The sequence below is a fragment of the Eulemur rufifrons genome, chromosome 2 (genome assembly GCF_041146395.1).
Source record: "Eulemur rufifrons isolate Redbay chromosome 2, OSU_ERuf_1, whole genome shotgun sequence".
Taxonomy (NCBI): Eukaryota; Metazoa; Chordata; class Mammalia; order Primates; family Lemuridae; genus Eulemur; species Eulemur rufifrons.
The window spans coordinates 14,748,102-14,773,495 of NC_090984.1; the positions used below are offsets into that span (position 1 = coordinate 14,748,102).

The 25,394-nt window shown below is 57.1% G+C and overlaps 3 protein-coding genes across 5 annotated transcripts; 2 read left to right on the forward strand and 1 right to left on the reverse strand.

Moving 5' to 3' along the window:
• Nucleotides 1-149: 149 nt before the first annotated feature.
• DENND1C (DENN domain containing 1C) lies at nt 150-7,533 on the forward strand. The gene is made up of 21 exons (XM_069479551.1): nt 150-187; nt 327-376; nt 863-982; nt 1,070-1,139; nt 1,243-1,323; nt 1,404-1,469; nt 1,564-1,617; nt 1,730-1,840; nt 2,611-2,711; nt 2,797-2,842; nt 2,963-3,064; nt 3,137-3,262; nt 4,053-4,157; nt 4,800-4,890; nt 4,980-5,020; nt 5,247-5,318; nt 5,974-6,015; nt 6,092-6,190; nt 6,375-6,442; nt 6,585-6,792; nt 6,899-7,533. Exons 2-21 carry the CDS (start codon nt 333-335, stop codon nt 7,520-7,522), a joined length of 2,271 nt encoding a protein of 756 aa, XP_069335652.1. The 5' UTR covers nt 150-187; nt 327-332; the 3' UTR covers nt 7,523-7,533.
• A 466-nt stretch (nt 7,534-7,999) lies between these two features.
• On the reverse strand, nt 8,000-10,430 carry CRB3 (crumbs cell polarity complex component 3). 2 transcript variants are annotated; one of them, XM_069479575.1, is made up of 5 exons: nt 10,302-10,430; nt 9,888-10,063; nt 9,097-9,164; nt 8,416-8,559; nt 8,000-8,075 (listed from the first exon to the last, which is right to left on the reverse strand). In XM_069479575.1, the coding sequence occupies exons 2-5, from the start codon at nt 9,967-9,969 to the stop codon at nt 8,004-8,006; spliced, it is 366 nt and encodes a 121-aa protein (XP_069335676.1). In that variant the 5' UTR covers nt 9,970-10,063; nt 10,302-10,430; the 3' UTR covers nt 8,000-8,003. The 2 variants fall into 2 exon arrangements, with proteins under 2 accessions (XP_069335676.1, XP_069335665.1); XM_069479564.1 differs by having other exon boundaries at nt 9,097-9,173; nt 10,302-10,424.
• Nucleotides 10,431-12,591: 2,161 nt separating this feature from the next.
• On the forward strand, nt 12,592-24,953 carry SLC25A23 (solute carrier family 25 member 23). 2 transcript variants are annotated; one of them, XM_069479674.1, is made up of 10 exons: nt 12,592-12,885; nt 13,860-13,986; nt 14,569-14,656; nt 15,079-15,190; nt 16,081-16,239; nt 16,325-16,477; nt 16,714-16,821; nt 17,780-17,947; nt 21,885-22,035; nt 23,084-24,953. In XM_069479674.1, the coding sequence occupies exons 1-10, from the start codon at nt 12,730-12,732 to the stop codon at nt 23,266-23,268; spliced, it is 1,407 nt and encodes a 468-aa protein (XP_069335775.1). In that variant the 5' UTR covers nt 12,592-12,729; the 3' UTR covers nt 23,269-24,953. The 2 variants fall into 2 exon arrangements, with proteins under 2 accessions (XP_069335775.1, XP_069335785.1); XM_069479684.1 differs by lacking the exon at nt 17,780-17,947.
• The last annotated feature ends 441 nt before the right edge of the window (nt 24,954-25,394 follow it).

Consider the following 25,394-nt stretch of genomic DNA (forward strand, 5'->3'; position numbering starts at 1 on the left):
GGAGCCCCTGCCGTGTTTGATTGGTTCTTCGAAGCAGCCTGCCCTGCGTCTCTGCAGGAGGGTGAGTTGGGCACATGTGGGTGGAGGGGGGCGTGGAGGGTGGGCCTGGGGCCCTGAACTCAGAGGCCTGCACTGCCCTACAGATCCCGCAATCCTGCGGCAGTTCCCTCCAGACTTCAGGGACCAGGTATTCAGGCTACCTCCTTACTCCCCCAGGGCCAGAGCCAGTCCCCTGGGGGGAGGAAACTCGAGGACTTAGACCTGGAGTCCAGGGGTGGGGCCCAAACCCGAGAGGTCAGACAGCCTGTGTTTCTCTCCATCTACAGGAAGCTATGCAGATGGTGCCTAAATTCTGCTTCCCTTTTGATGTGGAAAGGTATGGAAGGGTGAAGAGAACCAAGAGACCCCTAAAAGACCCCAAGGATTCAACAACCAAAGACTCTAATATCTGGAGACCCATACTCCTGGGGACTCTGAGATCCAGGGACTCAGACGCTCAGGGATCCCGACAACTAGAAACCTAGTTTCGACTCAGAGACCCAGGGATCCAGGGACCCAGGGACCCCGGGATCCAGAAATCCAGGGACTAAGGAACCCAGGGGCTCAAGGGATTCAGGGCTCTGACACCTAGGGACCCAGAGACCCAGATACCCAAGAGACCTACGAACACTAGGATTTAGAATACCAAGGGACCCAGAAAACTGGAGACCCACACACCCAGGGACCCAGGGACCCAGGCATGCAGGGATCCTGCCAACTGGCGACTTACAAACCCAGGGCCCCAGGAGCACTGTTGGGGAGGGTGGGGGTGGCCGGAGAGCCAGAACGCCCAGGTCTCTCTGAGAGCCTTTCCCATCTCCAGGGAGCCCCCCAGCCCCGCGGTACAGCATTTCACCTTTGCCCTCACGGACCTAGCGGGCAACCGAAGATTCGGTTTCTGCCGCCTGCGGGCTGGTGCCCACAGCTGTCTCTGCATCCTCAGGTGTGGCATATGAGGGTCTGGGGTGGGGGTTAGGAAGGTCCTCGAAGCCTAGGGGCGCTTCATGAAACCCGTCCCCTCTCTCCACAGCCACCTGCCTTGGTTCGAGGTGTTCTACAAGCTACTGAACACAGTGGGAGACCTCCTAGCCCAGGACCAGGTGAGACCAGCCCTGCTCTCACTCCTACAGGAGTCCTGCTCCCCGCCCCTCCCAGGCCACCTAGCCTGAGTCATGGCCCTCAGGACCCCCGACTCCCACCCAGGTCTCAGAGGCTGAGGATGTTCTTCTCGATCTGCTGAAGCAGTCCCTGCCTGGGTCCCAGACCTCAGTGGATCTGGAGCTGGTGAGTAGCCCCCCAGCCCTGGGCCCTAGGTGGGTGAGGAGGCTGCGCCCTGGGGACCACACAGCTATACTCTCCCCCAGGGCAGCAGAGTGACGATGTCCAGCGCGCAGGGCGTGCAGCCACCTGCTCCCGGGAATGGCAAGCCGGTGAGAGGGACTTGGGGACCCACCTGAAAGGCTGGGTGTCCAAGTGAGGCCAGCCCCATGACTGATTGATGCTCCCTGCCAATGTCCCCTCCAGCTTTCCTGCTTCGTGGCTCCCGATTCCGGCTGCCTACCATCCATCCCTGAGAACGTGAGTAGGGAACCGGGAGGGGACACTGGGTGCGGGAACAGGTCCCCAAACCTGGAGGGGTATGCCAGCTCCTGGTGTCAGTCAACGCCCAGAGCACCTCTCTGCTCCTCAGAGGAACCTAACGGAGCTGGTGGTGGCTGTGACCGCCGAGAACATCGTGGGGCTGTTCGCCGCACTCCTGGCGGAGAGAAGAGTCTTGCTCACCTCCAGCAAGCTCAGCACGGTGAGGGGGGTCCCCCAGCGGACCAGGGGGTGGCGTGGGTCTGGCTCCGCCCGTGGTGGGTGGAGCCTGAGGCCAAAATCCTGGCCCCACCCCTTTGATGGTCAGGGAGAGTTAAATCCTGGCTCCACCCCATGAGGGAATTGGAGGGAGGAGCGCTGTGGCTCCTCCTCTCTGGGAGTACTGAGTCCAGGCTCCACCCCGTATGCACCAGAACAGGCCTGGCTCCGCCCCTCTGGAGGATGAGACCAGAGAGCACTAAATTCTAGCTCTGCCCCTTGGAGAAAGGACAGGTGGGAGCTGAATGCTGGCTCCACCCCTGGGGGCAGGGCCAGAGGGTTGCATTTTGGCCCCACCTCTTTAGGGTGGGGTTAGTAGGAAGTGGCTCCACTCCTAGGGGCGGAGCCAGAGCAAGCTGAATGGTAGCTCCGCCTCTTTCGGGGTGGGATCAGTGGAAGCTCGTCCTTGCTCTACCCCTATGGGGTGGGATCCAGGAAGGTTGCATATTGGCTCTGACCTAAGGGAGGAATTAGAACGGGTTGAGTCCCCGCTCCACCCGCTCAAAGCACACTGTACTCAGCCAAATTCTCGGTGTCCATATGATTCCTAAAAGGGTCCCACTTTTCGCCCCTTACCCAGAAGCGGGGAGGGGAGGGGGGACAGGAGACTAGGGACGTGGGAAATGGAGCTGGGACAGCCACCGTCTCAGAGTGGGTCCTCGAAGTTGGGAGTCCGGGCCCTGACTCCACAACCCCCACCCCATGCGTCTCCAGCTGACATCGTGCGTCCACGCGTCCTGCGGCCTCCTGTACCCCATGCGCTGGGAGCACGTGCTGATCCCCACGCTGCCCCCGCACCTGCTGGACTACTGCTGGTGAGGGAGGAGTCTGGGGAGGGGCGGGGCCTGGGGACAAGGCCTGGGGACGGTGCCCTTGTGACCCCACGCCCTCGGTCCGCAGCGCGCCCATGCCCTACCTCATTGGAGTGCACGCCAGTCTCGCCGAGGTGAGCGCCGACCCCCCCGGACGGCGAGGCGGGAGGGGTTCCCCTCCCTCTGTATCCCCAGATACTCTCCCCTGCCAGGGATCCTCAGGCTCTGAGTGGCCGTCCCGCCCTCCCCCGCAGAAAGTACGAGAAAAAGCCCTGGAGGACGTCGTTATGATGAACGTGGACTCCAACACCTTGGAGACGCCCTTCAACGACGTGCAGGCGCTGCCCCCAGACGTGGTCAGTGTCGCCCGCTGCCACCCTCCTGCGCCCCACACCCTCCCACTCAGCGCCACCCGCTTTGTCCTCTAGGTGTCCCTGCTGAGACTTCGGCTAAGGAAGGTCGCTCTGGTCCCCGGGGAAGGGGTGTCCCGTCTTTTCCTCAAAGCCCAGGCTCTGCTCTTCGGGGGGTACCGAGACGCGCTCGTCTGCAGCCCGGTGAGCAGCAGGGACCAGAAGGGAGAGGTCTCGTGTGTTCTGGAAGGAATCACATTAATAACGATACCTATCATTCATGGAATGCTTACTTCGGGCCTCTGTTTCATCTGTAAAATGAGATCGCAATAGGCCCACCCAAAAGGGTCTTTTGAGACAGTGAAACAGCATATTCCAAGCACTTTGAATCCTGCCTAGCATATAGGAAGCACTCCATAAAAGCTAGGTTTTGTTATTACTATTATCTCATTTAATGCTCACAACAATATTATGATGAGATGGATCCTATTGCATTATAGTCCCATTTTACATATGAGGTTTGGAGAAATTCCACAGTGGGTGAATGTGGAAGCCAGGTCCTTGACCTTGAACTGCTGACTTCTCAAGCCTCCTTCTCTGTTTTTCACAACCATTCTTTACAATCTTTGAGGGGCGGGGCGGGGTGGCCCAAGGATCATGTGAGCATCTGATGTTCATGTTGGCTCTGCCTTTGCAACACATCCCAAATCTGCACCTGTCCTGCCCGCCAAGCACCACAGCCTGTCTTCCCTGCAGCAGCCAGAGGCCACCTGTGAATACCTAAGTTAAGTCATGTCCCTCCTCTGCCCACAGCCCTCCAGGGCTCCCACCTCCCTCAGAGGAAAAGCCCAAGTCCTCCTTGCAGCCCTGCACAGGGGTCAGACATACAGCAGGTGCCTGATCAATGTTTGCTGCACAGAGAAGTGGTAGAATGAAGGAGGTGACTGGGGACAGGAAAGCCACAGGGAGCTCAGGGTGCGGGTGCTTCTTCCAGGGCCAGCCGGTGACCTTCAGTGAGGAAGCCTTCTTGTCCCAGAAGCCCGGGGCCCCCCTGCAGGCCTTCCACCAGAAGGCGGTGCACTTGCAGCTGTTCAAGCAGGTGCGCCAGAGCCCTGAGGGGGGAGCCAGGGCTGGAGGGGAACTGCTGGGTCCCTGAGGGCCAGGCTGCAGCCGGTCTGGCAGGATTCCCAGGGTCCCTGGGGCCGGGGAGGCAGGACTGCAAGCACTCCTGGGCTCCTAAAGATGGGAGCCCCTGACTACTCCTGGGTTCCCAAGAGGGACTAGGGTGGGACCAAATTCCCAGGTCCCATAAGCAGGGATCTTCCTGGGTCAGGGGTGGGGCTCCACATGGTCAGATTCCAGAGGAGGCAAGTCCTGACTGCTGACTCCCCTCGGTGGGGGCAGGGGAGGCAGGTCAGGATTTCTGCATCCTAGGGACATGTGGGGAGGGGTGGTAAGTAGGCTGGACTCCAGATCCCCGAAGGTGGGGGGGTCAACCTACTCCAGGCTCACTGGGAGGAGGTGGGTTGGTCTGGAGGATTGAGGTTTGGTCCCTGGGGACAGGCCCTGACTTGTGGGGTGGGGAAGAGGGTTGGATCTCTGGTTCCTAAGGTGGGCTCCAGTGCCCCAGGTCCTAAGGGTGGCTCCTGGTGGGGCCAGGGATGGCTTGTCCACCTCGACAGCAGGCAGACTGCTGAGTCCTCGTGCACAGTTGTGTCTGACTCATTGACTCCCACCCCAGTTCATCGAAGGCCGACTGGAGAAGCTCAACACGGGGGAGGGCTTCTCAGATCAATTTGAGCAGGAGATCACCTGCTGCGGAGCCTCCTCAGGTGAGCCCAGCCCTGGAGTCCCCACCCCACCAGCACCTCCAGCCTAAAGCCTGCCTTCAATGACACACAGCCCTCTCTCTCCACCCCAGGCACAATTCGCTCCTATCAGCTCTGGGCAGACAACCTAAAGGTAATTAATTACACCAAACACTCATTAAGTGTTTCTTATTGGATTAACTGAATTCCACAACAGTCGCCAGGTAAGCTCATGAGCTCGCTCACCCACAGAAGTGAGGAAACAGACATAGATTCAGAGAGGGAGAGGAACTTGCTCAGTATCTCACAGCCTAGGGTGGGGAGATGGGGTCTGGTCCCCAAATGTCCAAGCCTGTCTTCGTTGGTGTGTTATCCCCCAGAAAGGTGGTGGCGCCCTCCTGCATTCGGTCAAGGCCAAGACCCAACCAGCCGTCAAGAACATATACCGCTCGGTGAGGCTACTCTGGACAGGCCATTCTTGCTGGGGTGACAAGGGAGAGGGGACACAGGACACTTTGATCACTTAGTGGGGATGAGACATTTTCACCCCAACATTCTAAGTGCAGATGTGTTTATCAGAACTAAACCAGCACTTAAACTGTTAACAATTCTTCCCACTTTTATTTTTCATAGTCCATACTCATTTTCATCACAATAATTTCCTGCCTATTTAAAATCGACAGCCAAGATTCACTGGCCAACATCTTTTCTCCTCAGATACAATCCTAGCTTCTGCCCTGTGGTTTTTTGGTTTTTTTCCTCCCAAACCGAAAAGTTTCCTGGGGCCAACTTCAGCAGCTCAACATTGTCCATTCAATTTTGTTCTTCCCGGCTTTTGAGACACAAACACCTTTTTGCCATGTTGCTTAGCCACTCCCCCATTTCAATTGGGGGGGGTTACTTCCTTCGAGAATATTCCTCTTGTAGTCTTCAAAGGGGCGAAAGTTTGTATTAACTTCTCAGATGGTGGCACATAGGGAATCGTGGATGTATTTGTGGGACATAGGTGGACAGATGGCAGCTGTCCTAGGAGACAGAGGGCTGAGCTCTCAAACTCCCAGGGTCCAATCACCCTTGCATCTAATTCTTCCCTTGGCCCCTTCATAGGCCAAGAGTGGCTTGAAGGGTGTGCAGAGCCTCATGTTCAAGGTAAGACCAATGAATGCCCAATAATACCAAAGGGGGAGGGGCGGAGGGGCTCCGAGCTCATGCATCCTCTTCCTAGGATGGGGACTCTGCCATCCAGAGGGGAGGCTCCCTGAGGGCCCTCAGCCATTCAGATCGCCTGCAACAGCGTCGACCCATCATTCAGCACTTTGGACAGGTGAGAACACCCCTCCTCCATGCACACCTGGAATTATCCCTCCAACCAGACATCTCACCTCCCTCTTCAGCTACCCTAATATTTGGCACCTGCTTCAAACTCATCCTCCTCTGGAAAGCCCCAGTCCCCTGATTCTACAGCTCCTGAGGTCTTATCCCCCACCCCCAAAATCTATCTTTTGCAGAACAGGCCCCTTCGCCCCAGCAGGAGGCTCCGCCTAGAAGAAGGACCCTCTGAGCCCCCAGGGGAGGGGTAAGGCTCAAAGTGGGGTGCCGCTGCTAGAAGTGGGAGGCCAAGACTGATGGGGAGGAGTGTCCCCAAGCTCTCTAGAGCAGCCTGACCAGAACTGGGGGGTGTCAGGCAAATATCTGAGGTCACCTGTCCTCATGCCCAGGACACCCCCTCTGAGTCCTGAGGGCGCCCAAGGCCTGTGGGCAGAGGAAGCTCTGGACAGCAGTTTCTTGGGGTCTGGGGAAGAACTGGACCTGTTGAGCGAGATTCTGGACAGTTTGAGTGTGGAAGCCAAGAGCGCAGGCAGCCTGCGACCAAGCCAGAGTCTAGACTGCTGTCACAGAGGGGACCTGGACAGCTGCCTCAGCCTGGTGAGAGACAGCACACACCCCATCCCAATCTTCCCCCTCCCACCCAACTTGCCAGCCCCTGCCCCATCTAAAGGCCAGCAACTTGCTGTCCCTCCACCCCGCCCAGCCCAACATACCAGGAAGAGGATGGCAACTGGATGAGGAGAAACCCACAGAACCCCAGCCCCCGTCCCTGCCTGTGCACCTGCTGTCCCTGCAACACGCCCAGCCTTTGGATGACACCGGTGCCTCAAAGAACCCCAATCCCCAGCTACCCTCAGAGGCCGACCAGGAAGTCACCTCTTCATCCCAGTCCTGGACAGCGTCTGCAGACCCAAGCAGCCAAGGGGACCCTGAATTCTCCCCTTTCACGGAATCTCTGATCCTTCGTCTCTCTCCTCCCCCCAAAGCAGCTGAAGATTCTAGAGCCCAGGAGAGCTCCTCCTCTATGCTCCCCACAGCTCCCACCCAGCCAACACCTCCAGAAAGCTCCCCACTTCTGGCCCCCACAAAGCCCAACTCTGACAATGCCTGGACATCCCAGCCCCTGCATTCTTCCTCGGGCCCCAGCTCTCTGGAGACCCCCACGACCCAGCCTCCCAAGGTCCTGCTAACAAGGCATGCTCACCTCCAGCTGCCCGAGGAGCAGGGAGCCCCTGATCCCCCTGCTGCACCCACAAGCAACTGGCAAGAACCCCAGGCCAGGAGCCGGCCCAGAGTCGCTGACCTTAAGAAGTGCTTTGAGAGTTAAAGATCAGGGGGCCAGAGGACACCCCAGTCCCTCAATAAAGCCACAAGAGCCCACAGCTGGTTTTTCCTGGTGAGTTTATCTAGGGCCCTCTCTCTGCTCAGAAACCTATCCCTCCCACCTCCCTCCCTCCAGGGGCATCTGAAATTCCCTGGGGGGGATTCTAGGAAGTCCCCTGCCAGGTCCCCTAGGACCCTTGCAACCTTATAATTCACCTCTGCATTTGCTTCTTCTGTCTAGGTTAATGCCCCCACCAGCTCAAAAAAAGCTTTTATTGTATCTCACTACCAATTTTATATAAATATATAAAAAGTGAGCAGTCCCCACCCTCCCTTGCCCTCAGGGCAAGGCCTTAGAATTGAAGCAACTCCTTCTCTTCTATTCTTAAGCATACGGTGGGTCTGATTGCCCAGAGAGGGCTCTGCCTTCCTTCCCCAAAGATCACACAGCAAAGAAGTGGGGGGAGGGGTGGAGAGGAGGGGACCTAGATGGGCAGGCAGACCCACACCGGCTCCTTGGAGTCTTGGGGGGCCCGGGCCTCAGCTGCATGGGAGAACTGCAAAAAAGGAGAGGGGGTTTTCGGGCCTGCGTGGCACAACAGAGGTGGTTCAGCAAGCGGGGAGCAGGTCCCCAGCCCTGGCACCCCAGCTGCAGGCAGAGTCAAGCAGAGGCAGCATGCTGCGCGCAGAGCCTGCCAGGCGGGTGCCCCTTGCCCCTCTGCCCCCCATGTCCTCCTGAGCCATCAGAGGCTGGTGTCTTGGTGGCAGCTACTGTGTTCGAGCCAGCACCAGGCAGTCCTGAGCAGCAGTGGTGGCTGCAGCGGGCCCCAGTGTTCAGATGAGCCGCTCCTCCGGCGGCAACTTGAGGTTGGGGGGTGGTGGCACGCGGGCACCCACCTGCTCCTCGCTGCTGGGCCGGTAGGTGCCCTCTGTCTGCCGCTTCTCACGAAGTTTCCGGACCAAGAGCGCCAGCCCCACAGCCAGGAGCAGGGCACCCAGGATGGAGAAGACCACAATGATGGCGGTGATGGCTTCCTGAGACTGTGGCGAGGGGACAAGTGTGACTCACCTGAGCCCAGGGATCCTGTCCACCCCCACCTGTGCGGCATCCTCCCCCACATACGCACACACACACCTGCCACTTTTGGTGACCTGGCCTAGGGTTCCTAGATCCTCATCTACCTTTTCCAGGGCTCTGAGTCTCCCCCACCTGCCAGGTCTGGGATTCCCCCTTTTCCAAGTACCTGCCACATCTGGGACCCCTGCTCCCACCGCATCCCCCACGTCTGGGCTCTTAGCTCGCCTGCTGCCTGGGGGGCACGTGGGGCTGCTGGCACCTGCCATGTGCAGGATTCCTGTGTGCCCTCCAGGGACTCCTAGTGTCCCTGCGCTGGGACTTCTCATCTCCCAATTTACCTCCATTATGATATTCTGGTCTCTTCCACTTTGGGTTCTCTGATGCCACCCTGGCCTGCCACCTCTGGGGGTGGGGGGGGTCTAATCCCCTCTACTTGCTACATGTGAGACCCCCTAAATAACATCCTTGCTGCCGTCTTCCCACATATACCCCCAACTCACCAGGGCCCCATTGGAGCTGGAGCCAGAAGGCGAAATAGTGGTGTTTCCATTGGCGGGAGGGGCCGACGCTGTGGGGGCTGGATAGAGAATAAATCAGTCCCCAGCTGGCCTTGCCATCTCAGCCCAGCCACACCTTCCTAGGGCATTCCCCCAAGACCCCCAGCAGGGCCCACTTAAAACTGCCCCACTGAGTCTTTTTGGGTAGACCAGCCCCCCCACCTTGCAGCCCAGCAGAACCCAGCAGGGAGTAACCAGCAGTTGTTTGTGCTGAGTTGGGGGCTATTATGCCAGAAGGTGTCCGGAAGCCCAGCCCTGCCCCCTCACCTCTTTGGCCCAGGAGCCCTTAAGGACCTGGGCGGGTCTTGCTTTTCCCTGGAGCGTCTGACTCACACCTCCCCCCAGGACTGAATGGCTGGGTCCCCACCTAAAGCCAGCCCCTCCTCCTGGCTCCCAGATCACCCCAAACACCTCACCTACACTCGAATACACAGAGGTACACGAGTCTCCCTTTCTCCCGCGTTCTCTTTGGAGCCGGGCACCCCAGTCCACAAATCCACCGCCCTCGGGAACTCAGGAGTTCTCGTAGACTAACTTCCACCGTCCAAGGAAGGAGCCAGAAATCCTAAACCCCCAGGCTAACCCTGTAGACCCCTTCCCAAGGTACCCCATGTCCACTCCCCAATTCTAGAGCCCTCTCTCTGTGCCCCAGGCACCCGGCGCTTCTAAGCCCCGCCCCTAGCAGAGACCCAGGAATCCGGACCCTCCCCCCAGCGCTCCCGCCCGGTACCTACTTTGCCCCCGGGCTCGGCCCCAGCGGGCAGGCAGCAAAGGTAGGCCCAGCGCCAGGAGCAGCCCCAGGCCGGGGTTCGCCATGGGCTGGGTGAGGGGTTGGCAGCGCCGGGGATGGGGCTTCTCGCGCGCGCCTCTCCTACCGCATCTTGCGCCCGGGGTACCTACGACTGGGCACCTGGGGGCGGGAGAAGGAGAGAGTCCCGGGTGTGGGGTTGGGGGCTGGACCCAGGCGCAGGCCCACGGGAGAGGCGACCGGCGCCAGGGCACCCCGAGTCCCGCCCCGCCCCCGCCGCCAGAGGTCAGCGATTAAAGATTAACTCCCAGGCGCGCGTTCCTGGGCTGGAGAAAGGAAGAGGACTCGGTGAAGGGGGCTGGGAGGCGACAGACCAAGCCGCGCGTCCTGCCGCCCCTACCTGGCCCAGGCGTCTTAGACCTCGCTCAAGTTCCTGGTCCCGATCCCTCTCTCGAACCTCGGTCGGTCCGTCGGTCGCTTGATCCAACACCACCGGCTCCGCCCGCTCACGTGACCCGGAAAGTTTAGTCACTCACCTGGGAGGGGAGCGCACTTCCGGCTTGTGCACCTGAGCCTAGATGAGAGGGCGGAGCCAAGAAGGGGGCGGGGCCGTGCCCAGGGCGCACCTGTAACCGGAAGCCAATCCCATAATGAAGAAGCGCGCAGCTGTTAGAAGGACCTCACACCTGTACTGCGGGCACATCTGTAGGAGCGCACAGGTGTGGAAACACGGGGCATGTAGACCCCTGTGTATGAGGCACTCCTACCGAAAAAACACCTGTGTGGTCAAGATCTGTGTGGGGACAAACCCGTATAGAGGACACCTGCACAGGTTCACGTGTAAGAACACTTACAGGCTACAACTGTATTGAAGCACATCTATATGAGGTATAGCTGAATGGAAGCACACCTGTGTGGAAAACATCTGTATAGAACACACCTGCATCATAGCAAACATCTGAGTGAGGCACTGTGGTGCGGTGTCGACCTGTTTTGGAAACGCATCTGCATGGCACATCTGTGAAATGTACAACACTTGTCCAGGGGAATTCCTGTGTGGAAATGTATTGTAAATACCTGTATGAGACACACCTGCAGGTAAGTACACCTGTATAGGACCTAGTTCTGTGGAAACGTACTCAGATGGGTGTGTACTTGTTGGAACACACCTACTGGGAGGGAGACTGTATAATGCATTCATGGGTGGAGGAGCACCTGTTGAGAAACATACCTGTGAGGTAAAAGAAGCCACCTTGTATGAGAAACACCTGCGTAGAATTGCGCTCAAGCGAGGGAAAGACCTGGGAACATCTGTATGAGGCACACTCATATGGAAGCACATCTGTGGGGAGGATCAGCAGGACAGAGGCTCACGTGTATGGAGGCCCACCTGTCAGTGAAGAAAAAAAACACCTATTTGGGGCATCTCCGTGGGAAAACATCTGTATCCTTCATGTTGTGGGCCATCTGCAAGGAACACCTGCGAATGAAAACATCTGCTAGGGGACCCTTTATAACGGATCCATTTGCTGGCACAGACCTGTTTGAACACACCTGTCTGGGCAGAGGCTGGGCAGGAACGAAACGTGCCAACCCCTGCTATGAGCATGAGCCCTGGGGAGGGAGGATCGCTCACCCTCCTGTTTCCTTATCTGGAACGTGGGAAAGCCAGTACCACCTACTTTATAGGGTTTTGGCGAGGACGACGCGAAAGGTGAGTAAAAGTCCTGGCATGTGCAACGTACTGAATCAAAAAGTCAGCTATTGTTATTATTAAGTGATCTGGGCGCCCCTCCCCCTGATGGCCAGCAGAGAAACTGCGCCCGAAACTAGTGGGCGGGGCAATCAGCAGGTGCAGCGAGCGCGACACGCTGGGGCCCCGCCTCCAGCGCTTGGCCACCCGGTCTTGTCCGGGAGTCTGAGATCCCCCACCAAGCCGGTCTGGAGAGAGCAGCCCGCCCAGCCTCTGGATCGGGCTGCGGCCCCTTTAAGACTGCCTGGCGGGCGGTGGGACCGCGGGAGCCCAAGGCAGCCCGGGGTCACCGGGGAGGCCCCGCCCGGTTGGGCGGGTGAAATGGGATAGGTGGGCGGGGCTATGAAGGCTCTGGCCAATAGGAGGCCGATTTGGCAGCCGCGCCGCGTATTGATCTTCCGTTTCCCAGTCTGAGTGGGACTGAGAAAGGAGGCGCGCGGGCGGGACGAAGAGACTGGGGCTGGTGGAGGGGCAGAGGGAGCACCGCGTCTTGATCTTATGTTTCTGTGGCCGAGCAGGGAATGTGACAGGGGCGGGCGGGCAGATGGAGCGCTGAGTGGCGCAGGGTTCTTGAATACGTATGGGGAAAGCGAGAACTTTAGTTCCTGAAGATTAGTAGGTGAGGGAGTCAAGTGGAAAGAGATTACGAAACAATCCTTAACATCCTCCTACTTCACCGCCTTGAAGAAAGGGGAAACTGAGGCACGCAGAGGCAAGACTCTCAAACCAGAGCTGAGACGATTTAGCGCCCTAGCCCCTCTTCCCAAAAGGAGCTCCGATGCCCCCTCGGCTGTGCAATGCCAGAGCATCCCAGACGTCCCTCCCCACGCCCCCAGCTCCGCCTTCGGCCCCCTCCCCCCAGTGCGGGGCGGGGGAGGAGATGCGAGTTCTGGCGCGGGCGGCGACGGCTAGCAGTCGCCACCCCCTGCGAGCGCCAGAGCCCGGGCAGCCGCGCGGAGGCTGCGGAGCCAGTGGCCAAGGAGCTGGCCCTGCGGGGCCCCGGGGGGAGGGGGAGCCGCAAAGCCCCCGCTGAGGCCGCCGTTGCCGGGCCTCCCCTCCCCCCCGGGCCGGCGCCATGCGGGGGGGCCCGGGAGACGCGGAGCGGCGACAGCGCTGGGGTCGCCTCTTCGAGGAGCTGGACAGTAACAAGGATGGCCGCGTGGACGTGCACGAGTTGCGCCGGGGACTGGCCAGGCTGGGCGGGGGCAACCCAGACCGCGGTGCCCAACAGGTACCCCGCCGGGACCCCCCACCTAGAGCCCACGCCCGGTAACCCGAGCCCCTGAGTGGGCCGGCCGGAGCCGCCGGGGACTACCTGTGGCTGGACTCCAGGACCTGTGTCCAGGTTTCCTTCCCCTGACCCACGCGCGTCTGGCCTAACAGGACGGCTCTAGACAGGGCCACCGAGGCCCCGGGCCTGCAGTTCGGCCCCGGGCCAACACCGAACCTGGGGGTGGGGGATGTCTATCTGGGAGCAAAGCTGGTGCCTTCCTGCCCACTGCCCGGGACACACCCTCTTCTGGACTCTGCACAGCCCGAGACGTGCCCTGCTCCCACCTCCGGAGACACACCCTCCACCCTCCTCTGGGCACCCCCAGCCCTGCAGCCAGCCGCCCGGGGCCCTGTGTTTACATTTTCCCGCCTGCTCTGTCGGGGGCTTGGCTCATTGCCCCGGGCTGCTTCAAGCCTGGGGACCCAACCCAGTCTGAGACCACCCTCAGCTGGGGGAAATGCACCTATCAAGGAAGGAACTTCCTCCCCTCCCCCTACCTTGCAGGTGTTCCCCGCACCTGTAGCCTCAGATGCCCCTAAAGCATCTCCACCTCCTCCAGTGCAGACGCCCACTTCCCAGATGGGAACACCAAGGCCGCCACGCTGCTCAGCTTGGATCTCTACTGGCCCACATTGCTCAGGGCTGTCTCTCAGGGGAGCTCCTGAGACCACCATGTGGACGTAGGTTTTTTTTTTTTTTTTAAGAGCCAGCTAGGAGGACAGGCTTTGGAGACCAGAACCCAAGGTTACCACTTCCTGGCTCTGTGACCTTGAATGTGTTACTTGACCTCACAGAGCCTCAGATGGCTCATGGGGAAAACTGTTCAACTGATAAGCCACCTCGCATACCTATGGTGGCCTTGGGCATCTTGCAGGGAAGTGAGCTGATTGAGGGAGGGGGGTGACGTCTTCTGTCCCCTTCCCCACCGCCAGGGCATCTCTCCTGAGGATGGCGCAGACCCAGATGGCGGGCTGGACCTGGAGGAATTTTCCCGTTATCTGCAGGAGCGAGAACAGCGCCTGCTGCTCATGTTTCACAGTCTTGACCGGAACCAGGACGGTAAGGCTGGCTGTCCTGCCTGCGGGCCAAGGTTAGGGGAGGCTGGGGCTGGGGGGCCCGGGAGACATCAGTGGGGTTAGAACTGGCAGGATGGGAGGAAGGGGGAGGGCCGCTTCTCCCTGATGACTCACAGGCTATTTCGGGAGCACTCCTCACCCCCAGCTAGGTGGTTCGAGGCCCAGCCAACCCAGCCCACCTCCTTCTCCCTTCGGGGGCAGAACCCCTCACTTCTTTTAGATTCCCTATATGGGGGCAGAGACTGCCCCCCACCACTCCCGTAGCATCTTCTGGGTTTCAAATATTGCCTCTCAAGCCCCTGTGACATAGAGACCAATATAGTTACCGCTGGATTCATTCATTCATTCATGGATCAGAGGAACCCCCCAATATTTCCCAGTTCCACCTCTTTGACCCCAGTGGGTCAGGGATCCCCTCAAAACCCTGCCGCAAACCTTGCCCTGGGTTTCTGGATCCCTTGGTCTTGGTAGACCATCTCCATTCCAAGCTGTCCTGATCCACGGTCCGGGGGTCCCCCAGGGTACCCACATACACACCATTCCCCACCTTGGGCCCTCTCACCAGGTCATATCGATGTCTCAGAGATCCAGCAGAGTTTCCAAGCTCTGGGCATTTCCATCTCGCTGGAGCAGGCAGAGAAAATTCTGCACAGGTGAGTCGTCAGGGGTATGGAATCCCAGGTAACTCAGGACCCTGTGACCCCTCGGCCACCTTGAACTTCTGGGCCTTAGCCCCAGCCCCAAGGAAGACAGAGCTGAGAGGTTGGAGCTTTGGAGTCAAACAGACCTGAGGCCCAGCTGCCTCACCTCTCTGAGCCTCAGTTCCCCCCTCTGTAAAATGAGGACAGTAATCCCACCTCCCCAAGATATCCCCAGGATAGGCTTAGTATGGGGAATCGACACTGCACAACTGTGGAATGTGATTAGACCTGTACTAGACACGTGGCAAGCTCCCAGTGTGTGGAAGCTCACTCTCCTCCCAAAGCTGCAAATCCCAGCAGAACCTCACCCCAGCCACCCAGCCCCAGGCACTGAGCCTGTCCTCGCTCCCATTCTCCCTGTCCCCCACCCCCAGCATGGACCGCGACGGCACAATGACCATCGACTGGCAGGAATGGCGCGACCACTTCCTGTTGCATTCGCTGGAAAACGTGGAGGATGTGCTCTATTTCTGGAAGCATTCCACGGTGAGCTGGGGGTGGCTTTCCCAGCCAGAAGACTGTGCCCCCTCCCCTGGGGTGGGGAGCATTTGTTCCTGTCTCCCCAGGGCTTGGAAAGGCTAGGCCAGAATTCTCTAGAAGAAGGCACTGGTAGCAGCTACGAGATGAGACCCTCTCTTCCTCCACTTGGGGTGCAGGGGTTCCATTCAGGACATCTCTGCTATCTGATTGTGCCCAGTCCTTCAGACTTACTTTGGGGCCTCTGGGGGCAGCCTATGGGGGCTGGGGGTACAGAGAAGAAAGAGCTCCCCAGATGGGGTACCAGGCTTCCCACCCTCCACCCACACAGCTCCCCTTCTGCCGGGTTCTTTTTGCCTAAATAAAAGATTCTTGTGCTGAACAGAAAAGTTGGAAAGCCACTGTCTTTGGAGGATCCAGTAGGATCCACCGGAGCTGGGGGAAGGGGTTGCTCTTGATCCCCAGTTCCTGGGTGGGAATCCACAAGTAATGCGTCTGGTACGATCTGGTGGCATCTGTGGGAGGGTGTGTGGCCCTGGAGGGATCTTCTGGAATCTTTACATGGGAGACCCTCGATTGGGATCCTTCAATGGGATCTGATTAGATCTGGAGAGATCTTTACGTGGCAGGATCCTTTGGTGGGATTTGGTGGAGCCTTTGGTGGGATTTGGTAGAGGTCTCAAGAGGGATGTGAGGACCTTACAGGCAGTCTGCTAGGCTGGATGTTTTGGTGGCATCTGGTAGGATCCAAGAGGCATCTCCTGGGCTCTCCAAGCAAGAGTCGTTGGCACCCTCTCGGGGGTGTCCTGGTATTCATGGAGGAGACTCCCTCATTTAGGACTAAGCCACATGTCCTTGTCTCTGCCATGGTGTGACATCCCCAGCCCCTGTACCTTCAGGTCCTGGACATTGGGGAAAGCCTGACTGTGCCAGACGAGTTCTCGAAGCAGGAGAAGCTGACAGGCATGTGGTGGAGGCAGCTGGTGGCTGGAGCGGTGGCGGGTGCCGTGTCTCGGACAGGCACGGCCCCTCTGGACCGCCTCAAGGTCTTCATGCAGGTGAGGGACCCTAGAGAAACCCTCCCACTCCCACAGGTCTGGGACCCTGGAGGGGACCTCACAGCCGCCTTATGTCCCCATTCAGGTCCATGCTTCCAAGACCAACCGACTGAACATCCTGGGGGGCCTTCGGAGCATGGTCCAAGAGGGGGGCATCCGCTCCCTGTGGCGTGGCAATGGTATTAACGTACTCAAGATCGCGCCTGAGTCAGCTATCAAGTTCATGGCCTATGAGCAGGTGCGAGCAGGGGCAGGGAGGGGTGTGCTTGGCTTGGGGTAGCCTGGGCTAGACGTGAAGACTTATGGGATTGGCTTGGGGCAGGGGACGAATGAATGCAGGTCCCCGGGAGTGGGCATCAGCCCCTCCGAGTGATGTCCCCAGCAGGTCAGTTCCATGGAAGTCAGGAGAACAGTGGAGTGCAAGGAAGGCTCGGTCCCCGCCATCCTACCCATCGCTGTGTCTCCCATCCTCAGATCAAGCGGGCTATCCTGGGGCATCAGGAGACACTGCGTGTGCAGGAACGCTTTGTGGCTGGTTCCCTGGCTGGTGCCACGGCCCAAACCATCATTTACCCCATGGAGGTAAGAAAGAGGGACCCCGGCAGAGGGCCCATTGCAGGGTAGGGAGCCCTCCGTACCCACCTCACACCGCATTTCATAATACCCCTGGGATGGTACCTCAGCCTCTCTCTGGTTCAAACTGCAGCTCATTAGAGCAGTGCTGTTTCACGTATAGCCTGTCTGGTTATTCGAGATATATTTTCTGGGGACAGCAGTGTTGGTTTATCGCTGTAGGGATGGTCATCATGGGAGCCAGCTGTTTACGAATATGCCTCTTCTAAGGATAGGATGCTTGTTCCCCGGGGCAGCATATCTAGATGTCTAGCTGTTTTCAGAGAAACTATTTCTGGTTTCAGGTTGTGCAGTGTATCATTAGGATTCTGAAAGTGACAGAAAACTTAAATCACATAAATGAAGTCTAGAGATGAGCAGTTCAGGCTTGGAGTGGTAGCTTCAGAGTGTTGGGGACCTGGTTCCTTCTGTTTATCTTGTTGGTCCACCACCTCATGGACCAACATGGCTGCTTATGCTCCGCTCATCACATCCCACATTCCAGCCAAGGAGGAGAAACACCTCCCCACCTCTAAGGATGCTTTCTGAACCTCACGCATACCTCTTTCTTCTGCTTCTGTTTTACCGGCTAGGACTTAGTGACTTAGCCACATACCTAAGGAATTGGGGAAACAGAATCTTCATTTGTAGTGGCTGTGTGTTTGGTGAAAGTTACAGTTTCTGTTATTAAGAAAGAAGGGAACAAAATAGTGGGACACAGTGTTGGCTGCCACATGCTACTCTGGTAGGTGTCACCATTTCTAGCTATAGAGATTCGGGGTTAGCAGAAGATTGTAGGTAAGTGTTTTTTGTTAATTCAGTTATTCTCAAGGCATCGAGGAGTAGTGATTTCTAGGTGACTTCATTCCTGGATGTAGTGATTTGGGGGCAGGGACAGCTTTTCCAGGGATAAACAGGTCCTCCCCAGGTGCTGAAGACGCGGCTGACCCTGCGCCGGACAGGCCAGTACAAGGGGCTTTTGGACTGCGCCAGACGCATCCTGGAGCACGAAGGGCCCCGCGCCTTCTACCGTGGCTACCTGCCCAACGTGCTGGGCATCATCCCCTACGCTGGCATCGACCTGGCTGTCTACGAGGTCTGTGGGCAGCCCGCCCCTCCCTCCCTTCTCCCCTCTGGGACGTGCTCACGGGACACCGCTTCCCCTGGGGCTGGCCCTGTTGACCTCCCGTAGCTAGGGATGGAATGAGAGCACCTTGGGCTTTGGACTCCTCGGGGACCCCTCCAGGCACTGGGCTCTCCCACTCCTCCACTTCCCGCAGTGAGAACCTTTGATTTGAGTTCAGCCTTCCTGGATCCCCCAAAAGCCAGGGCCCCCTCTGGCTCATAGGACTGTGAGTGCAGGAAAAGACATGTCTCAAAGATGCACACTTTCCCCAACGCATGTATCAGACCAAGCCTCTGTCTCCCAGCCAGTGTCGTTTTCAGGGCCCGCCCATTTGAGCATCCCTCACCCCACGACTAGCATCTTGGGGCCCTTGATCAACAAAGGCAGGAGTAGGCAGTTTTTGCCATTTTTTTCCTGGGGGCCTCATCTGTTGCTTTTCCCTTCTCCTGGTGGGATCACCAAGTTTCGCCTGCCCTCCCAAGTCACAACAGCCCAAGGTGTCCCCAGGAGTCCCCCCCCAAAATCTTTGTGTCCGAGACAGGGCCAGCTCCATGGATATGCAACCTATGAAGTTGCTATGAAGTCTCTCAGAAGGGCCCAGTGCTTTGTTTGTTTGTTTGTTTGTTTTGAGACAGTCTCGCTTTGTCACCCAGGTTAGAGTGCAGTGGCTTCATCATAGCTCACTGTAGCCTCAAACTCCTGGGCTGAAGAGATCCTCCTGCCTCAGCCTCCCCAGTAGCTGGGTCTACAAGCACATGCCACCACGCCTGGCTAATTTCCTATTTTTAGTAGCGATGGGGTCTCGCTATGTCGCTCAGGCTAGTCTCAAACTCAACTTCTGGCCTCAAGCCATCCTCCTGCCTCGGCCTCCCAGAGTGCTAGGATTACAGGCGTGAGCCACCGCGCCGGCCCTCATGCTTGGTTTAATGCTCTGCTGCTGCTGTCTTAAAATTCTTAATAATTTTCCAACAAGGGACCCTCCATTTTTATTCTGCACTGGGTCCCGCAAACTATGTAGCTGGCCCTGATCTAAAGTACTCTGTAGCACCCATCCATCCTTGTCCTCCCCAGCGCCCCGCATCTAGACAGCCAGGTGAGACAAGGGCATTGCTCACTCATTCATTTGTTCCTCCACCTTTTCGTTCACTCATGCACTTAGCAGCTATTCACTGAGCATCCACTGGGCGCTGGGCACTGTGCTAACTGCCGCAGGTGTGGCATCTAATGAGACCAACGTGCTCCCTGTCCTCCCGGAGCGCCCATTCCAGAGAACAAGCAGTCAGGCAGCAAATAAGACAGTGGCAGCTCCGGATAAGTTCCCAGAAGGTAATAAATTGGGATTCGTAATGGAAAGTAACGGTGGGCAGGAGCGGGGTTGAAGAACCCCCCTGAGGAAGTGCCGCTGAAGCCATGAGTTAAGTGTATCTTCAGAAGGGAGTGCGACCCAAGCAGAGAGCACAGCAAGGTCTGGAAGCAGCAATGAATGTGACCTTTTAGAAGAGTAGAAATCTCAAGTGGCTGGAGAGAGCTGATTAGGGCAGAAGACAGCATCAGAAGATCGTGCATGGATTCAACAATAAGGGTATAGCTTTATCCTAAGTGCAATAGGAAGCCATTAATGGCCATGAGTAGAAAAAAGATGCAAACTTATTTTATATCTTCTTCACCAAAAAGGGGGGGGGGTGTTGAAAGTCTTAAGAAGTTTTAGAAACCTTGGGCCCTCTTAGACTATCAAAATCTATGTTAGCCTCTTAAAGGCTCTGAGAAGTCCTGCAGTAAAGTGACTTAACTATTTTTCTTTTAGCTCAGTGTTGGCCATAGTTATCTAGTCTTCAGAACCTCTTTTCAACAGACAGCTCTTAACCCATTAAACATCTGTTTGGCAAATGCTGCTCCAAATGCAAAAGAAGGCTACTAAAATTACAAAGGCAATAAAGGTAAACACTTGCATTTTTCACCCACGTTATGCCCAGGCCAGGCATTACTAATCCATCACAGTTCTGAATTCCTCTCAACACAGTTCCACTTCCAGGCAGCCATTACCAATGGATTAGAATTGACGTAGGAAACGGCCAGGTGCAGTGGCTTGCGCCTGTCATCCTAGCACTCTGGGAGGCCAAGACAGGAGGACGTCTTGAGGCTTGTAAAGGTGTCACTCTACTCTCTGACTCTGTTGTCACCTGGCTGTCTTAATACGTGTACATCTCTTTCTGTGTCCAGTCATATTGGACTAGGGGCCCACCCTCCTCAGCTTAACTAATTATATCTGCAAAGATTATTATTTCCAAAGATGGTCACCTTTTAAGGTACTGGGGGTTAGGACACCACATCTCCTTTGCAGGGAGACACAGTTCCACCCATGACCGTGAGTTATCGAGCAAGTTATCACTGCCGGCAAACGGAGCTCAGTTTCGCTGGGCACCTCTGGGAGGCTGCGTAGGACGTGCCCTGCCAGAGAGGTGAGGGAGCTGGGGTATGGATAGCCCACGTCGGGCGTCGGAAGGTTGCTTCTGGAGAATTCTCCATATCTTCCTGCCTGCTCCTAAGTGGGCAGAGCAGCCCAGCCCAGATCCAGAGAAAGTCCTCAGGGGGAGCTGGAAGTCGGCAGATCTGAACTGAGGTGCCAAGGGGAGAGGGTGGGGCACCCACCTTGGGCAGCGTATCTGTCTTCCGTGGCTGCTGTAACAAATGACCATGAACTTGGTGGCTTAAAACAACACAATGTATCGTCCATCTTTTTTTTTTTTTTTTTTTTTTTTTTTTTTTTTTTTTTTTTTTTTTGAGACAGAGTCTCACTCTGTTGCCCGGGCTAGAGTGAGTGCCGTGGCGTCAGTCTAGCTCACAGCAACCTCAAACTCCTGGGCTCAAGCGATCCTCCTGTCTCAGCCTCCCAAGTAGCTGGGACTACAGGCATGCGCCACCATGCCCGGCTAATTTTTTTTTTGTATATATATATTTTAGTTGTCCATATAATTTCTTTCTATTTTTAGTAGAGACGGGGTCTCACTCTTGCTCAGGCTGGTCTCGAACTCCTGACCTCGAGCGATCCACCCGCCTCGGCCTCCCAGAGTGCTAGGATTACAGGCGTGAGCCACCATGCCCGGCCTGTATCGTCCATCTTGCAGTTCTGGACATCAGAAGTCCAAAGTGCCCTTCCTGGGCTTTATAAAATCAAGCTATTGATTGACAGGGCCGTGTTCCTTCCGGAGGTTCTAGAGGAAAATCTGTTTCCTGGGCTCGAAAAAGCTTCTAGAGGCTGCCCGTGTTCCGTGGCGCATGGTCCCTTCCTGCATCCTCAAAGCCAGCAGCGTAGAATCTTCCAGTTCCCCTCTCTCTCTCCCTCTCTCGTCTGCTTCCGTCTTCACAGCCACCATCTACCCTTCTCTTCTAAGGGCCTGTGATGGCCTCGGGCCACCCAGGTGATCCAGGGTGACCTCCCCCAATCCCAAGGGCCTTAACTGAATCGCACCTGCAGAGTCCTTTGTGCCACGTCAGGTAGCATGTGCTTGGGTTCCGGGCTCTAGGGCATCATTAGTCACACGGTACAGGGATCGTTATTCTACCTGCCCCAGACAGTCCGGCTGAGGCTTGAGTGAGGGCGCCTGGGAAAAGAGCTCGCACAGCCCCCAGGAGGTACTAAGTGCCTGGCTACTACCAGCTGTCATGGCATGCAGAGCTGGCCAGCAAGGTCCTAGTGTTAGTCTAACCCTCTTCCCTCCTGCTGCAATGGCCCCCTGGCCCAGCCCTGGGGACACAGGAGGGGGACATGAGAGGGGAATTTTGGCCTTACGTAGCCCCCCTCCTCCTCCCAGCATCCATTGTGGGTGCTCCACTCCCACCCCCAGCTGTCCGAGCCAGGGTCCTGGTATCCCCCCAAACCGCCCTACTACTCCCTTCTCCACTCCAGACCCTGAAGAACTGGTGGCTCCAGCAATACAGCCACGACTCGGCAGACCCAGGCATCCTCGTGCTCCTGGCCTGCGGGACCATCTCCAGCACCTGCGGCCAGATAGCCAGTTATCCCCTGGCCCTGGTCCGGACCCGCATGCAGGCCCAAGGTGAGGCCTGGGCGGGAGGATGGGCCAAGTCCAGTCTGACCAGGCGGGCGAGCCCTGGGCTGGGACCCTCCAGCATTTAGACGGCCTGTCGGGGTCTCAGTTACCTGTTTGTGACCTTGGAACGGGTGTCCTTGATCCTTACGGAGCTGTGGATTCACGGGGGGGGGGGGGGGGGGGGGGGGGGCGACAGACGCGCTCAGCACCGGACGAGCTCCCTTAGCAGCCTTAGCTGGGAGGCCACAGTTGGCAAATGCCTGGCATTTCCAGGCTGGTAACTTGAGCTCTAGCTTGCAAGCCTGGGTTCTAGTGAGCGGGAGGCTAGGAGCAGGGAAAGGCAAGTCAGGGCCCAGCTGATCATTGATTTTGTCTGTATTTTTCTTTTATGAGTTCTTCTCCCCCAACACACACCCCGCCCCCACCCCCGAGCCTCCCACCATCCGTGAGTCTGTTTTGAGAATTTCCTCGGAAATTTTAGCGTTTTGTGGTTTTTGTGTGTGATTTTTCACTGGGGATGTGTCAGGGCACGAGACAGACGTGGTCCCCACAGTCCTAGAGCTCCCAGGCCGGAGAGGAAAAACGATGCTAAATAAATCATTCCACAATTGAGTACTGATGGAGGGTTGAATGAAGGGGTGGAGGATTAGGCTGACTTAGGCTGGGGTGCCAAACAGGGCTCCCCTGAAGAGCTGGCTTTGGAAAAAAAGTTTGGAGGATGCATAGGAGTTAGCTGGCAACAGCAGGGCATGGAGTTCCAGGAAGAGGACATTTCTACCCCCCTCCTACCACACACACACACACGCACACGCACACATACCTGCTCTGTTTCTAATTGTCCTCAAACTTGGGTCCCAAGATTGGGGTGAAAGGGTGAGCTGCCAGTTCCAAGGCCAGTAGAAGACCTGACTCAAAGTGGTAGGTCCCACTGTGAGTCTAACCTGCTTCCCTCCTGCTGCAACGGACACCTGGCCCAGCCCTGGGAGGGGAAGTGGTTGCAGGGGGGATATGAGAAGGGAACTTTGGCCTTACCTGGCCCCCTGCCCCCTCCCAGCCTCCATCAAGAGCGGCCCCCAGGTGTCCATGCTGGGTCTGCTCCGTCACATCCTGTCCCAGGAGGGCGTGCGGGGCCTCTACCGGGGCATTGCCCCCAACTTCATGAAGGTTATTCCAGCTGTGAGCATCTCCTATGTGGTCTACGAGAACATGAAGCAGGCCTTGGGGGTCACATCCAGGTGAGGGACCCGGAGCCCGGCCCCTGCCCCGCGATCCCTCACCCAGGTCATGACGTCCCCCACACCTCTGCTGACGACCCGACCACTGGATCCTGACACTCCGACTCTAGATCCCAGATCCCCCTGTACTGTACCCTCAACTGTGGATCCTGCACTTTGGCAACCTGAGTCTGACACCCAAACCACAAGATCCCAGATTATCCACACCCCAGCCCTTAATCCCTACCCCCCCAGATCACTGGATCCTGCCTCCCCCCAATCCCCAAGGTGGATCCCACGTTTCCCTGTGCCACCCACTGACCTTGACCTCCGTGTCTTAACCACTGGATCCCACTTAACTCAGCGAATGGATCCTGATACCCCAACCACAGGAGCACATGTCACCCCTGCCTGTACCTCAGCACCCAGATCCCAGCTCCCTCGGGCACCGGATCCGGTGTCCTCGTGCAGCACTGGATCCCAGATCCCCCAACCCCAGATCTGCATGCCTCAAGCCCGGGCTCTCCAAGCTCAGCCACTGGATTCTGGACATCAGGAAACCTCGGCCACCGGATCCTGCCAATGCAATGCGAGATCCTGGGGCCCCCACCACTGGATCCCAGATCCCCTCGCCCCAACCACTGGATTCCTGAATTTTTTTTTTTTTACCTCGACACTGGGTCCCAGATCCTTCTGCTCTGACTGCTGGATCCCTAAATTTCAAGCACCACACCCTCAGCCCCCAACCACAGGATCCCAGATTCCTAAGTCCCGACCCACCGGATTCTGCCTCCTCAAACAAATGCAGGAGCCCCTAACAGCACAGCAATCTGCAGCCGCTGGATTCCAGATTCTAGAACCCAGATCCTTTCGCCCCGTATCATTGGCTACTAAAAGCTCACGCACAGAAGGCAGACCCTGGCACTGGGCCCCGCCCTTGATTCCCGGTTTCTCATCTGCATACCCCAGACGCTGGGTTCCCAGTGCTCAGGCTCCATGATCTAGATCCTAGCAGCCCAATCGCAGCCTCCTGGGTCCCACACGGCCTCATCCCAGACACACAGCAGAGCCCAGTGCCCCCGACATGAGACCACATGGTCTAGAGACCTGCAGGGAAGCCCAGATCCCACCTGCCCCACAGCGCTGGAAAACCTAGAGGATTTGTCCTAAGTCATCATGGGACATCACCAGGCGGCAGGGGAAGGGGTGCCTCTCACACGACCTGTGTGGATTCTGTGTCCTCCCGCACTTCCCTGCCCTGTGGGGAGTCTGGTCCCTGAAGCCACGTCCATTCCTGCCCCACCCCGCACCCTGCAGCGTCTTCCACCCCCTTCCCACCGTATAGGCTCATAACCCCCAGGGCCCAAGTCCCTTGGGATGATCCAGTCGCTCATGCTTGGGGTCTTCACGAGTTAGAAGCCAGGAGCAAATCTGCATAGCCCACCCTTCCCTAAACCCAAACATCCAAATTATGCAAAAAAAAAAAAAAACCAAAAAAACAAAAGCCAAATCTCAAAACTCATTCTAGGTCTATTTTTGTAGCAGAGAGAGGAGCAAAGCCTCCCTCCCCATCCAACCCAAGCCCCATCCCCCTGCCCCCCTACATTCTGCACTTTATAGTTGGATTCTGAGCTTAGGATAATTGGGGGACCCCATGAACAGACTTGGAAAGAGGGCCTGGGATGTTGGGGGGCTGGAGGACTCCCCCACGGCTTCCACCTCCACCATGCCCCACCTCCCTGCCTGTGTGTGTTATTTCAAAGGAAAATAACAAAAGGAATAAATTTTCTAAGCTCTTTTACTGTGGTTTTTACTGAAAAGGGGTGGGTGGATGTGGGACCCCTTCAACCTGCCCCCAGGGAAGGGACATGGGACAGTTTCCCATCACATACAGTCCTAAGGACCAGGAAATGACTCTCCTTCAGCTTCAGTTGCCACATCTAAGAGAAACAGGGTGGGGGGAGTCTATGAATTCCTCTAAGTTTATTACATATTGTTTTCTAATAGCATAAGTGTATTGGTTTCCTAGGGCTGCCATTACAAATTACCACAAACTGGATGACTCAAAACAACAGAAATTCTTATTAACCTTTTTTAAATCATATACAAGACATAAAATTTAGCATTTTATCCATTTTTAAAAATTTACTA

Excerpts from the sequence above, each read along its gene's own strand:
- DENND1C (XM_069479551.1), top strand. The coding sequence starts at position 333 with ATGCAGATGGTGCCTAAATTCTGCTTCCCTTTTGATGTGGAAAG. Across the intron at positions 5,021-5,246 it reads TCTGGGCAGACAACCTAAAG|AAAGGTGGTGGCGCCCTCCT; the intron begins GTAATTAATTAC and ends GTTATCCCCCAG. Across the intron at positions 5,319-5,973 it reads TCAAGAACATATACCGCTCG|GCCAAGAGTGGCTTGAAGGG; the intron begins GTGAGGCTACTC and ends GCCCCTTCATAG.
- CRB3 (XM_069479564.1), bottom strand. The coding sequence starts at position 9,969 with ATGGCGAACCCCGGCCTGGGGCTGCTCCTGGCGCTGGGCCTACCTTTG. Across the intron at positions 8,560-9,096 it reads CCAGCTCCAATGGGGCCCTG|TCTCAGGAAGCCATCACCGC; the intron begins GTGAGTTGGGGG and ends CCCTCGCCACAG. Across the intron at positions 8,076-8,415 it reads GGCCCAGCAGCGAGGAGCAG|TTCTCCCATGCAGCTGAGGC; the intron begins GTGGGTGCCCGC and ends CCTTTTTTGCAG.
- SLC25A23 (XM_069479674.1), top strand. The coding sequence starts at position 12,730 with ATGCGGGGGGGCCCGGGAGACGCGGAGCGGCGACAGCGCTGGGGTCGC. Across the intron at positions 12,886-13,859 it reads CAGACCGCGGTGCCCAACAG|GGCATCTCTCCTGAGGATGG; the intron begins GTACCCCGCCGG and ends CCCCACCGCCAG. Across the intron at positions 22,036-23,083 it reads GACCCGCATGCAGGCCCAAG|CCTCCATCAAGAGCGGCCCC; the intron begins GTGAGGCCTGGG and ends GCCCCCTCCCAG.